Raw genomic sequence first — 13030 nt, forward strand, 5'->3', positions numbered from 1 at the left:
GTCAGAACTTGGTTAAATGCATAACGTGGAATTTTTAGTAAAAGTGAAACCAGCAAAGAACAAAATCAGGTCACACTTCACCTTGACTGCCAAGACGAAAAAAGTATCCTCTATGTAATTGTGTATAAGGGAAAGATAAGTATGGTGAAGCGGAAATCAGTCATTGGTGCCAGTTCACCACGAAAACCTTTTCTTCCTCAAGAAAACTAGAGAAAGATGTGGTTAACTATGTAGTCAGTTGTAATGTTGTTGTTGTCACATGAGTTTGTTTTCTTATATTGCTGATTTTGCTGCAGTGGGTACACCTTTCATGAAAACTTCTTCTTGCATTACTCTTATTGTTGTGCCAAGTTATGCAACATAGTAAATATGAAAATATTTATTAACTTTAATAACAGAATTGGGCAGTTGTTGCTATCTGCCAGTAATAACTGTATGCAGGTGAAAATCAGTGGCCTATAAAGGATTTTCAGGCATAGCCCTTCCACAGCTACACTTTTTTCTTTGTTATCAGACTGTTGACAAGTAAGGAGAAACATGTTCAATGTGACCTGACTGCTGTGTGTTCCAATTTATGTGTGAATAGTTTGTGTGGCTTCAATGAATTTGAGGCTTACACTAGGATTTTGGCATTGAAGTTAATTATGAACTGGAAGAAAAAGGTTGCTGTGGAAGAATTACTTCTGGAAATGTTATCAGCAACAGATATGTTTCAAATTTCTCTCTAAAACATGAAGAAAATCGTGAACTAGATTGTCTTCATCACATTTTTAGACACTTATCATTGATTGGTTGTTTATGGTAGTTACAGAAGAATAGGACAGTTGTTAACTGCAAGAGCTAATATTGGTACTTACAAAATATTTTAAGTGAAAGAAATTTGATGAGTATTGTCAAATAGGTTTATGGTGGTTTTTTGTTTACTATTGTACACCAAATTGGTGCTTGGTACTGTGCCCTGTGTGGTGTCATTACCATGTAAGAACATGTTTTCAATTTAAAACTAAGTAGTTGGCATTGCAAATTGAGCAAATACTTGAAGTGCAAGATGTCGCTGCAGTTACAGCAAGATCTTCATGATGAGACAGCTGTATGATGTACTGCCTGCTTGTGAAACCAGGCAGCTTTCTTAGAACACTGGTGTTTGCATTTCATTAATCTTAACTTCTTCTTATTCCTTCTCTTCTTAGACACATTTCTGCAAATTTTTGCAGTCATTTGGTTCTCAAAAGCAGTAACTAAGCTAATGGGAATAAACTCGCCTTTATGAAATTAATGTAACATATTTTGAAAAGTGTATTTTGCAAGCACTAGAAGAAGAGGAAGAGTTTTGACTTGTATTTCTACTTCTCTTTATTTCTTTGAGTTATGTTAGAAACTAATTGGATGGCTATGACTTGGCATAGTGATGGAAAATTGTGTTTATATTCACGTGGTGATGCAGTAGTTATGATTCTCACCAGTCATACTCATTTACCTTTTGCAATAGCAAACTTATTTCCCCATTTTATCCAATCCAATGTTCCGCTCCCTTCAATTAAAGTACTGTCAAAAAAACCATAATCTTCCTTAGCTATGTACAGAAGCTTTTAATGCAGCAGATATAAGAAACAGTGATGAGATATTTATATTTAAGTAAGAAGAATTTTAGACTATGTGCAGTGAGGTTGTGATATTGTAAAAGAATGCTCTAATGATCTTATTCACATTTACTAATTAATCTAGGTTTTGTTTAGAAATTAATTCTTTCCTTCCAAGAATTGATTTTCCTGCAAGTAAAATTTTATAATTTGTCTAATATGTAATTTATTTTGCTGTTTCTGAGTAGATGCTCTGAGACATGGTGCATCACAATTTGAGCAACAGGCTGGAAAGTTGAAACGAAAGTATTGGTGGAAGAACATAAAGGTAATTTCTGACTAATTTAATATCATTCTTGTCTATTAGGTTTAAGGGAAAATGTAATGTCGTGTTCAGTATTTAATGTTCTGTTATAGTTCAACATTTTTCATAGTTGATGCACCTGTTTCAACATGCTTGTTGTAATTCTACTGAAAAATAGTAATAATGTTTGTTTATTAAGTAGTTCTTTATCTACAGAATAAAAGAAATGATTAATTTGTCTTGGTTTCAGATGATGATCATCATTGGTATCGTTTGTACAGTTGTACTTATAATAATAATAGGTATGTATATCAATAACGTGGTAGGATATGTAGTTTTATATCCTGACATAAGCATATCAGTACATTTCAGTGTGCCATAGTGATAAAATTACCATCACTTTTAATAAGTCTTTAATGTCAACTGGCTAATGATATATCCTGACTTTTCCCTCTTCCTGCAATTTTCACTGCATGTATCCTTGACATACTAATTCTCATTGACATGGTTGTGTTAACAGATAATTATTTATGAAATCTTTTTACTTCGATGTTTCTGGTGTCATAGTTCATATTTGCATAACATCTATCACATTGTGAATGATGAGTCTCAATTGTGATTTGGTTTCTTACTTCCAAATGAACTAGTTTGTAGGGAATCAAACCTGCAATTAGAGGAAAAATAATAAATGTTCAAGCAATCAATATAAATGCAACCTATTAATATATTCTCTCAGTTGGCATTGGTTGATGAATACCATATGCAGGACATTGGAACTGAAGTTGAAACATGGTGTAAAAAAAAAATGGTTTGCAGATTAGTAATGCCTTCTTTATGCACTCCTTGCTTGTAAAGAATAGAAATTCAAATACTGTTAGAAATATAAATTGTTGAGATACATTCTGCTAGTTACAGAACTGTGAAAAGAAAATTGGATTTTTAAGAACACTTCTATTTCCTATAAAGAAATGTTAACACAGCATTCTTGTTGCACCTCTTATGGAACAGCACAAAATGTATTATACAGAAAATATAGATAAGCTGTAATAACTTCATAGTTCACAATTCCAGTCCAAGCCATGTCGTCATAAATTGTAGAACACATGAAGTGAATAGCCCAGGGTCCAGCAAATATGCCAATCTGTAGAACAGCAGTGAAAAAAATAGTCCAGTTGAAATCCATAAAGCAGCCAGGCCATAAAAGTACAGTATATGTGGGGGTAGACATTAGCACAGCTGGATTTGACATGTGTTCCAGCAGCTGGGATTTATTTCCAGCTTATGTTGTTGGTCAGGCCCATGTGATGGCCCTCTGGCATTTCTTGCTAGCCGCCAGAGGAATCACTGATAGCGGACATCACAGGATATCAACCTCACTATCTGTTATTACTATAGCAGTGAAACATGAACTCTCATATTTATAAAAACTCCAGTTAACAAGTGCATAAATAAGATTAGTTGGATTCCTTGAAAATAGCTATATTAGTTTCTAATGAAATGTTTATATTTCAATCTTTATCATAATTATCCTACATGTTCTTAAATGCTGTCCAGCCATTTCCCATCAGATTGTCTCAGCCTTCCATTCTCCTTTGGAAACTGGCAAAGAGCTCCTTCCTCATTTTCCATTCTTCACCTAGCTTCCCACACTGTCCATCGTCATTTTATTTTCATTACAGTGGTAATTAAATCTTCCATTAGTCTGTACCCTGTTCCATTTGTATATTTTGTTATCTCTTCTGTTAATTTCCAACATGGATCTATGGATTGTTTGCTGAAGAATCCTCTGATTTTTAGATAGCTTTTGCATTAAAAGTCTGTGTCACCATTTTAAGACAAAATGCTAGTAGATATTGGTTCTACACTTTCCATTTCAGACACATAGGAATTTAATTTTTTGAGTATGCTTCAGCACTTTCTATTTACAGTGAAACTCATATTTTACATTTTCATGTGGTCCAGACCTAAAAAAATGCAAAATTGAGGAAAATGTTAAAACCCCCAAAATAAGAGCAAAAACATGTGTACTTGGCGTACATAATTAAGGATCGCAGTCCTCTCCAATACTTTGTATAAAATCTTTCAGAGTGAAGGAAATTAAATGTACATTGCAATGTTTGTACAGTAATTTGTGGTAATGGATTTCATCAGTTCTTAACACTTCGCTGTCCGCAAGTCTCATACAAATTTATTTACTTGGCACCGGCAATGCTAATTCAGATTGCTTCGCTTATCGCCAGCTGCTTGTCACCTTTCCATTGATGACAAGCTTCAAACACATGGAGTTCTGCGCACTTTAATTTTTCTGGAAATCCTCTATTTTTCCATATCATTCCACAAACACGAATTTTCTTTTCAAATAACTTCTCTGCAATTTCTACACTGTTATAATAATTACCCATGTAGAGGTGCTGACACTTTCCATAAGAAGGTGTGAGTAGTTCCATAACAGTTTTTGCTGAAGGCTGTCCATTGCTGGAATGTAGCTTGAATGAGGAAATGTGTCCCGTACTTCAATCTCACAGCGTCCGAATGAGTATGCCATATTTTGTAGTTTTTGACAGATTGTAAACTTTAAAATATAACTGTTCATGCCACAGTACCATTCCTTCATCAATAGTGATGTTCTGACTTAGATTAAATGTGTCTTTAAACTTTTGGAAAAATAATAAATTATGAATTTCACTTTGAAAAGCTGTCGGCATTATCTGGTTTATTGTTGTCATCGGAAAAATGTGGAAAACATAATATTTGTCTGAATCTGTTGCAGAACATCGTTTTGCAAAATGTCGGTGTGTGTATCAACAGATTCATTAACCACTAATCATTGGTCTTAGCTTTTTTTTCCCATAAGGATAGCACGCCCAAACCATTATCTAAGTTCAGGTCTCTTAACGTCGACAAATTTAGCATGTTTTTATCTAGTTTCCTTCTGTTGCAATTTTGACTGTAGTACTTGTTGGTTCCGTTGCTAATATATTCAAATAGATTGTTCCCAATAGGTAATTCTATGATGTCCTTTACGCTCTGTGTATATTTGGACCCGCGCGTGCAGTGTCAATGATCTTTTGAATTATTGCTATTTTCATATTGATATGCAAGTTTAAAATTTAGTTGGATAGTACGTGATTTTTGTGCCTACTTACAAAGTTGCTCTATATAGTTCTTTCGCTCTGTTGAAACTTACCTGCACCAGAGGCAAGCACTTACAACACTAACTTATATCGGGCAGTGCCTTCTTTCTTGAGGGCGGTTACTGTAGATTTTGTTGACAGTGTGTTAAAAACTCAGACAATTTTAGGCTTTTAGACAAGTTTGCATTCTTCTAATGAATTAAAACTCCTTCTTTCTTTCTATGTAGCTCGTGATAATGTTCATAAATATGTTGTGTTAACTTGTGTAAGAAACATTTAAAGGAAATTCAGATTGTTTCGAAAATTTCCTGTTGTTGGTTACTGTGCCTTCTGCCTCCAAATTGATGAAATGTGCTGTCTATGGATCATAAGCTTCAGTTTTCTCTTCATGCTTCCATTGTTTAATTTTTTCCACCTACCATATGTTGATTTTATCTTCAACATCCTCTTGAAGATTTCTGAATAACTTTTGTGTACCCAAAATGAGATTTTCTCTCTGCGGCGAGTATATTTTATTTTTCTGTCTTCTTACCTGCAGCGTCTTTTGCTGTCAAAGTTTCCTTGTGAAATAACCTTCTGTTTAATGTGTTGTTAATAAATTATTGAGGAGGGAAAATGAAAATTGGTAAGTGCAAAAAACATTATGAAAGTCCGAGAGAGAGAGAGAGAGAGAGAGAGAGAGAGAGAGAGAGAGAGAGAACATTAACTTAAGATGAATAATTAGGAGTCTGGTAAATGCCACACATGTAGAGTAAAACTTCATATTTTCACTTGGAGATTTTGGGATGCAACTTGTCACTGAGACACATCATGTTATTTCCTTTGTAACATTAAGAGGAAGCAGTCGGTATTTTAGGAATGTTGGTGATATGAACATCTCAGACTCTCAAATGGTGCAGAATCGGTTGGTGTTTATCTGATGTTGGCAGGTGTGATCTGTGACCTCTTCGAGAGGGAGTTTCATTGCTAGATGTTTCCACCAAGTATTTCTTGAAAAAGAAAAGATTCTCCAAGCACTCTCCTTTATGTGGATGCATCTTTCCAAATAGCTTAACTAAAATGGCTCAGTGTGCTTCCATGAGAAGATCGCTAAGGAATATTTTTTAACTGCATTCTGCATAAAAGGTCAATGAAAACACCCCACTTCCCACCTAGAGATAGGCATTTCTGTATAGTAGGTTGGCTGCGTCTTTCTGAATTTTGAGACGGTGAAGCAACCACTTGCACAGGAAAAAAGTGAATTCCATTCTCATCTACATTGATTGCTGTCTGCTGCTGTGTTGAATAAAAATCAGGGACATTGCAATAGCAGAATTTTTATTTTATTTATTAGTTAAATTGATAGACATTCTTTTTATCACCAGTTAAGACACCGAATGTTGTGTTTGTTGACAGGGCCTCAATCCAGTTAAGTAACTTTAGAGTAAAATGAACAGTGTTTAATGTAGAAAAAACTGCCCAATGTAATAGTCACAGGTTTGCTTCATATTATTTCATATCATTACTTTGGATGATTAAATAAAGATGAACTGTGGCTCTTTCTACATAATTATGTATTTCAATGCAGATTACTAGATTTTGCCCATATTGCTGCTAGAATACACATAAAAGCCACAAAAATTGAGGAATGGTGGGAAACATTCATTGACGATTAGTGTGAAGGAAATAAGTGCTGTTCACTTTAAGTACAAACTTAATTTTAAAATATTACTAGTAACTCTCTCCAATATTTACATGGTTTTCAAGATCCTTTGTTGTTGTTGTTGTTGTTGTTGTGGTCTTCAGTCCTGAGATTGGTTTGATGCAGCTCTCCATACTACTCTATCCTGTGCAAGTTTCTTCATCTCCCAGTACCTACTGCAACCTACATCCTTCTGAATCTGCTTAGTGTATTGATCTCTTGGTCTCCCTCTACGATTTTTCCCCTCCACGCTGCCCTCCAATGCTAAATTTGTGATCCCTTGATGCCTCAAAACATGTCCTACCAACCGATCCCTTCTTCTAGTCAAGTTGTGCCACAAACTTCTCTTCTCCCCAATCCTATTCAATACCTCCTCATTAGTTATTGCTGTACCTATCAGCTGTAATAATTTAGAGATTTTGCAGAAAATCTTTAGTTTTGTTTTCACCTACTGACAACAGACATGGTATATGTACATACATATTATATATCTGTTCCTTCGGACATGTCTGACCTGCTGCGATAATATGAATAGCAATCATGGACGAAATGGCAAACATAGTACATCATAAAAGTGTTTGTACTCCTCAGGTATACAAGAATCATCTTCCTTTATCTCTTAATTTAGCAAGCATATTTTATTGGGACCTAGTGTTGGATATGGTAGATTTGTGAGTTATCTGGGTGCAGGTTAGCTTGGTTGAGCCATTCAAAAAGAGTGTATGAACATGCCAGCAGTGAGGACCCAGACACTGTGAATGTGTCTCTTCCCAGTTTCTTTCTGATAGGAAGTCTTTTTTTATATATGAGTTGCTGAGACTTTCAAAGTGAGAAATATTTGATTTTATTACTTCCCTTAAGGGGAAACTTACTTTTGCTGTACTTCACAATTACCCCTGGTATCTGATGTATACTACAGATTTGGCCATGCCTCTTTAGCAACAGTTGTACAAGATCAAAATCCGTACCACAAGGAGCGAAAGAATAACCACCAGCTACAAAGCCCTAGTAATTGGTATAAAAGTAGTTCTTCACTCGTATGCGCATAATCTCTTGTTCCTTCCCACAATGAATTTCTCTTTTTCAGAATTCACATCACTTTCTTCCACCACTAACCGACAGTCTGCCTTTTCATAACAATATGTGTCAAATGGCAGTAATTTTCTTCTCAATGACTGAGGCAAAAAACAGTTGAGAGAGATAAAACTAAATAAAAGACCACTGTCTTCAGTATTGTAACTGGTACACAGTCAGCAACTGACTCCTTTTCTTTGTGGAGTTGTGAAAAGAGTATATAAATGTCTCCAGTTCATTAGTTAAGACCCAGGATAGTTCATCAAAGCATGTTAGGTTAGTCTCTGGAAGTATTATTGTAGCAATTCGAGCATTTTCTCCAAAAGTTGAGAGGCCCTTCCTGCACTGACTAATCCATATGTGCTGGCCAGTATGAGAGACCACATCCTTTTCAGTGAGTCTCGGAGCACTAAATTAATTTGTTTGTAGTGCCTGTTTGGTGTTTGACCCTACTTTCATCATAAAGTGAGTTACTGGTGTATGTGAATTTGGTGAATTGACAGTGTGACAGTTACAACACAACCATCAAAATTTGTGGTTATTATAGTCTGCAGACACAATGTGAAATGGGTTTTCTCTGCTTCAGAAACACTTTTCATGGGATCAGTGTACAGACCGAAGTGGAAAACATAGTTATGACTACAGAAAACGAATTGTAGGTGAGCATGACAGTTGCCCAGGTGAATGTGTGGTAGACAATGATGTTCGTTGCCGGATTCCAAAAGAAAAGAAAAGAAATTACTGGGGTGGTAGCTGCATGGTAGTTCGGTATAAAGGTAAAATGAATTGGAGCAGTATGAATGCATACAGCTGAAGACTCCAGTGCAGTGAAATGTAGAAGGGGAGAGTAAGGTTAGAGCAGTAAGCAAAAGATAAATGGCACAACTATAATGATGGTAGCCTAAAAAAAGAATTAGACAAGTAATTTATACAAAACTTAAATTGGTTTCTAATACTAAGACTGTATGAAATTCTTTATTGCTTCTGCAAAATCATTTTTTTTTTCCCTCCAAGTTGCTTTATCCAGTCAGCCATGTTTTATTCATAGTGCTAAACTTCTAGTAAGTGTTCCTACAACAAACTTTCTGTTGAATAAACTTCAAAATCTAAGTGACAAATAATAAGTAAAAATATTCCACTAATAAAGTCTCAGTGCACCCCTGTACGGAGTACTATTTTAGAAAATATTTGTAGTTAAGTTTGTAACTGATTGATGGTTATCTAATCTCAGCTTCTATATGGAGTTCAGTTTCCGGAGGAGGAGAGTCAGCTGCTGTCACAACTGCTGCCCCACAGAACCAATCACAATAAAGTCATCGTGTCATGTATGTATCACTGCAAATAAAATTTGTAATTAATTTTGTATGTATAGTCAGTAACCATGTTCATTATTCTTAGTGTGGCTACTAGTGAAGTCACTATTTGTTTTTGCTTTTCTTATCATTTTTTTACTGAAATAAATAAAAATCTAAGTGAGATAACAATAATGAACTTGCAGGAGTTACTGGCTCCTGATTTTAATTTATGAATGTGTTGATCAAAATTTTAAAGTTTGGTATACTCTGTGTAATTATTGAAGTAAGTTTGCTTGTGATTGTCTAAACCAGTGCTGAAGACTAGTTCAGTGCAGCTTTCCATGCTTGTCTACTCTATGCAAGCATCTTCCTATCTGTATCTGCATAACTACTGCAATCAATTCCACTTCAACTTGTTTACTGTATTCAGGACTTCGTCTCCCTCTAAAATTTTTATCCCCTTCACTTCCTTTCATTACCAAACTGACAGTTCTTTGATGATGCCTCAGGATGTGTCCTATACCTTCTTTCAGTGAAGTTGTGCTATTTTTTCCCCTATTCCATTCAGTACCTTGTCATTTATTATCTGATCTACCCATCTAATCTGTAGCATTCTTCTGTTTTCGGACAACTGCTGACAGCCTTATATCAGTGCTTAATGTGCCACACCTGACCATGGATGGAAGGGCTTCCAAGATGCACAGAATAAATCTAAGGAAAGCAAAGGTCATAACTAAGTAGCAACATCCAATATAATGGAGGGACAACACCTTGAATGAATGTTAGAAAGGAGCAACTGGACAGGGGTATTGTGGAAAGTGCAGAATCATGAGGCAAGTGTGAGGACACTGACAAAGGAAACAGAAGAAAGCTTGTCAAAATGGAAAAGTTACTTTAAACATTCTGTTGACCACTGTAATTGTTGAGGAAAGGGATGACAGCACTAAGCAAGTGATTGAAATAAATTAAACAAGTAGTATAATAGATCTGACTATGACTAAGCTGTAAGAATTGGTGAAATTGTAAATGTTTTGCCTTTCATTTGTTTTCTTCCAAAAGCTGATTATTGTCTTCCACTCTCAATTTAACAGATTCATAACCTAAATGCCACTTCTCATAAATTTATCGTCTACCATAGAATATTAGTGTAGGTGATATGTTTTTCAGTATGTTTCATATTTTCCATTGTTGATTTGGTAAATTAGACCATAGTTGGTCTTCGTGTTTCATGTATGTTTTAGGAACTATTGCATTTGTTTTCTTTATATTGTCCTTCTGCACTACAGGGAGTAAGTGACTTCCTGCTTTGGCTTAACAACTCCTTACATTTCTCATGGCATTTCATTACTTTTTAAGGCAATCTGTCATTTATTTGCTCTAAATGTTCTTCCCCCCCCCCCCCCTTTATGTCCACAGTGCTGCATTTTGCAAGTTGCAGCCTAAATGTCAAACCCCCCCTTCATACAGTGAAACACAACCTTTACATTTGCTGCAGGAGTTTCATTTCAGGTGTGGCACGGACTGAACAAGTTGTTGAAAGCCACTTGAAGAATTATTGAGCCATGCTGCCTCTATAAATGTCCATAATTGTGAAAGTGTTGAGAGTGCAAATTTTTGTGCATAAACTGATGTGATCATGTCCCATGTTGGGTGATCCCAGTGGCCAGATCCTTTGCTTGAATTGTCCAGACTGTTCTTCAAACCAATTGCAAGCAGTTATGGCCCGGTGACATGGCGCGTAGTCATCCGTAAGCATTCCATTGTTGTTTGGGAACATGAAGTCTACAAATGGGTGCGAATTGTCTCCTAGTAGCCGACCATAACCATTTCCAATCAGTGATCGGTTCAGTTAGTCCATGTAAAAACAGCCCACACCATTATGGAGCCACCACCAGCTTGCACAGTACCTTGTTGACAACTAGGGTCCATGGCATTGTGGGATCTGCACCACACTCGAAACCTACCACCTGCTCTTACCAACTGAAATTGGGACTCATCTGACCAGGCTGTTGTTATCTAGTCATGTAGGGATTAACCAATATGGTCACAAGCCTAGGAGAGGTGCTGCAGGTAATGTTGTGCTGGTAGCAAAGGCTCTTGTGTTGGTTATCTGCTGCCGTAGACAGTTAGCACCAAATTTTGTCTCTCTGTGCTAACAGATATGTTAGTAATATATCATCCCACATTGATTTATGTGGTTATTCCACGCAGCGTTACTCATCTGTTAGCCTGACAACTCCACGCAAATGCCACTGCTCTGTCATTAAGTGAAGGCCATCTGCCACTGGGTTGTCCATGGTTAGAGCTAATGTTTGAAATTTGGCATCCGTGACACAATCTTGACACTGTGAGTCTTGGAATACTGAATTCCATTACAATTTTTGAAATGGAACGTCTCGTGCGTCTAGCTCCAACTACCATTCTGCATTTAAACTCTGTTAATTCCTTTCATGAGGTCATAATCACATAGAAAACCTTTTCATATGAATTACCTGTGTACAAATGATGGCTGACAATTCACTGCCCTTTCATACATTGGGTGTCCAATGCTAGAGCTCTGTAAGGGTGTGGAGTATCCACATGGCCCGCATGTCTGGAGTGTGCGAGTGAAAGTGTGAGTACACTTCGTGAATGATTGCAGAAGTTGTCGCAGATTACTGATGCTAATGACAGAAGCGTGAGTGCATGTACATGCTCATTTGCACATGTGCGTTGAGCTTGACTTGGCACCAGACTTGGGTGAAATTTATGCAAATGACGAATAATGAATACAGATACAAATTATTATTCTTTATTCGTGAATAACAAATACTCAAAACATTATTCAGTTACATGAATAAACACACTTGTTTCGCCCTCAAATAAAAAGTCTTAGAATAATAGGTAAATTTGAAATCCAGCTCCAATTATTTGTCATTTATTAAACTAATAAACTTTTTGTATGTTTGAAATTAGTTTAGAGAACAACTGCTTCTTTTTTTGAAATGCCTAATCAGAAACAGTATTCGATTTACAGAGATTTAATATTGTAACCCTAAACAAAATACATTCAGCTCATGTGGTGCCCTCCTGAATTTGTCCACTTTGATATGACTTTCAGCTCACAATGTTCATAAAAACTTCAGAACTCATCAATTCCACTGTAGTATTCAGCAAATAATTAGTTGTCATTCCACTTCACTTGTCAAATCACATTCCTAGTAAAATCTTTTCACATCATAATGTCATTCAAAACTCTTGACCAGATTTCTTTGGCGTTTCTTCAGCTGTTATATGTCTGAAGTTGTTTTTAAGCCTCCTTTGGTCATAGATAGCGATAGAGGTGAACTAATTTTTAAATCTTGGGTCAGACTGTGCTGCACTATTTGGAGTTGGTGTAGAAAGCCAAAATTCTTCCAATTGTCTATTGACACTTTAACAATACAAAAGTTGCAAGTGTGCTGCAATATTATGAAACCTTCTAGATACTTGAACCCAGTGTCTCTTCCAAAATTTTTGAATGTCAAAGCTGTATGTAACTGCATAGACAGATGTCTGATTGAAAAACTATTCCATGTTCTAATGACAAGCTTTCTCAGAGTTAATCCTAAAACACTGTGGATGACTTTTGACATTCAGCGGCATTCCATAAACATTTTAGGATACTTTAGATTGAAATAATGGTGGTGGTAATCATTAGGACCCACTGAGTTCTTGCTTGGTTCAGTTACTTTATAGCATAACAAAGACAAATTGTGTAATTATATTGAGGAGACACGAATATCTGATAGTGTTTGCAATCTAAAAAGTTGTTGAAGAGTGAGAGTTTTGTAGTGTTAACAGTGGGACAGGGAGACACATTGGCAGACGCAGAGGAAGTGGAATGGAGCCAAGTCAGTAGTGTAAGGGCTGTTATGCATGAAACAGCCAGGCTGCAGCAGGCAATAAAACAATGACATGCATTGTTGCCTGTGCACTGGGCA

The 13030-nt window shown here is 36.2% G+C and overlaps 1 protein-coding gene across 6 annotated transcripts in view; it reads left to right on the top strand.

Annotated features, from left to right (window-relative positions):
* Positions 1-13030, top strand: part of LOC126248446 (vesicle-associated membrane protein 2) — a 112509-nt gene that overhangs the window by 11463 nt on the left and 88016 nt on the right. For 3 of the 6 annotated variants that reach the window (XR_007545489.1, XM_049949429.1, XM_049949430.1), the window contains exons 4-6: positions 1829-1908; positions 2135-2186; positions 9023-9098. Coding sequence is in view for 4 of the 6 variants with exons in the window: in XM_049949429.1 (XP_049805386.1) it covers positions 1829-1908; positions 2135-2186; positions 9023-9084 (194 nt within the window). In the remaining 2 variants the exon portion in view is untranslated. Of the gene's footprint in view, positions 1-1828; positions 1909-2134; positions 2187-9004; positions 9099-13030 lie in introns of all 6 variants that reach the window. The other 3 variants (XR_007545488.1, XM_049949427.1, XM_049949428.1) reach the window with 1 other exon arrangement.

Source organism: Schistocerca nitens, chromosome 3 (assembly GCF_023898315.1).
Source record: "Schistocerca nitens isolate TAMUIC-IGC-003100 chromosome 3, iqSchNite1.1, whole genome shotgun sequence".
Lineage (NCBI taxonomy): Eukaryota > Metazoa > Arthropoda > Insecta > Orthoptera > Acrididae > Schistocerca > Schistocerca nitens.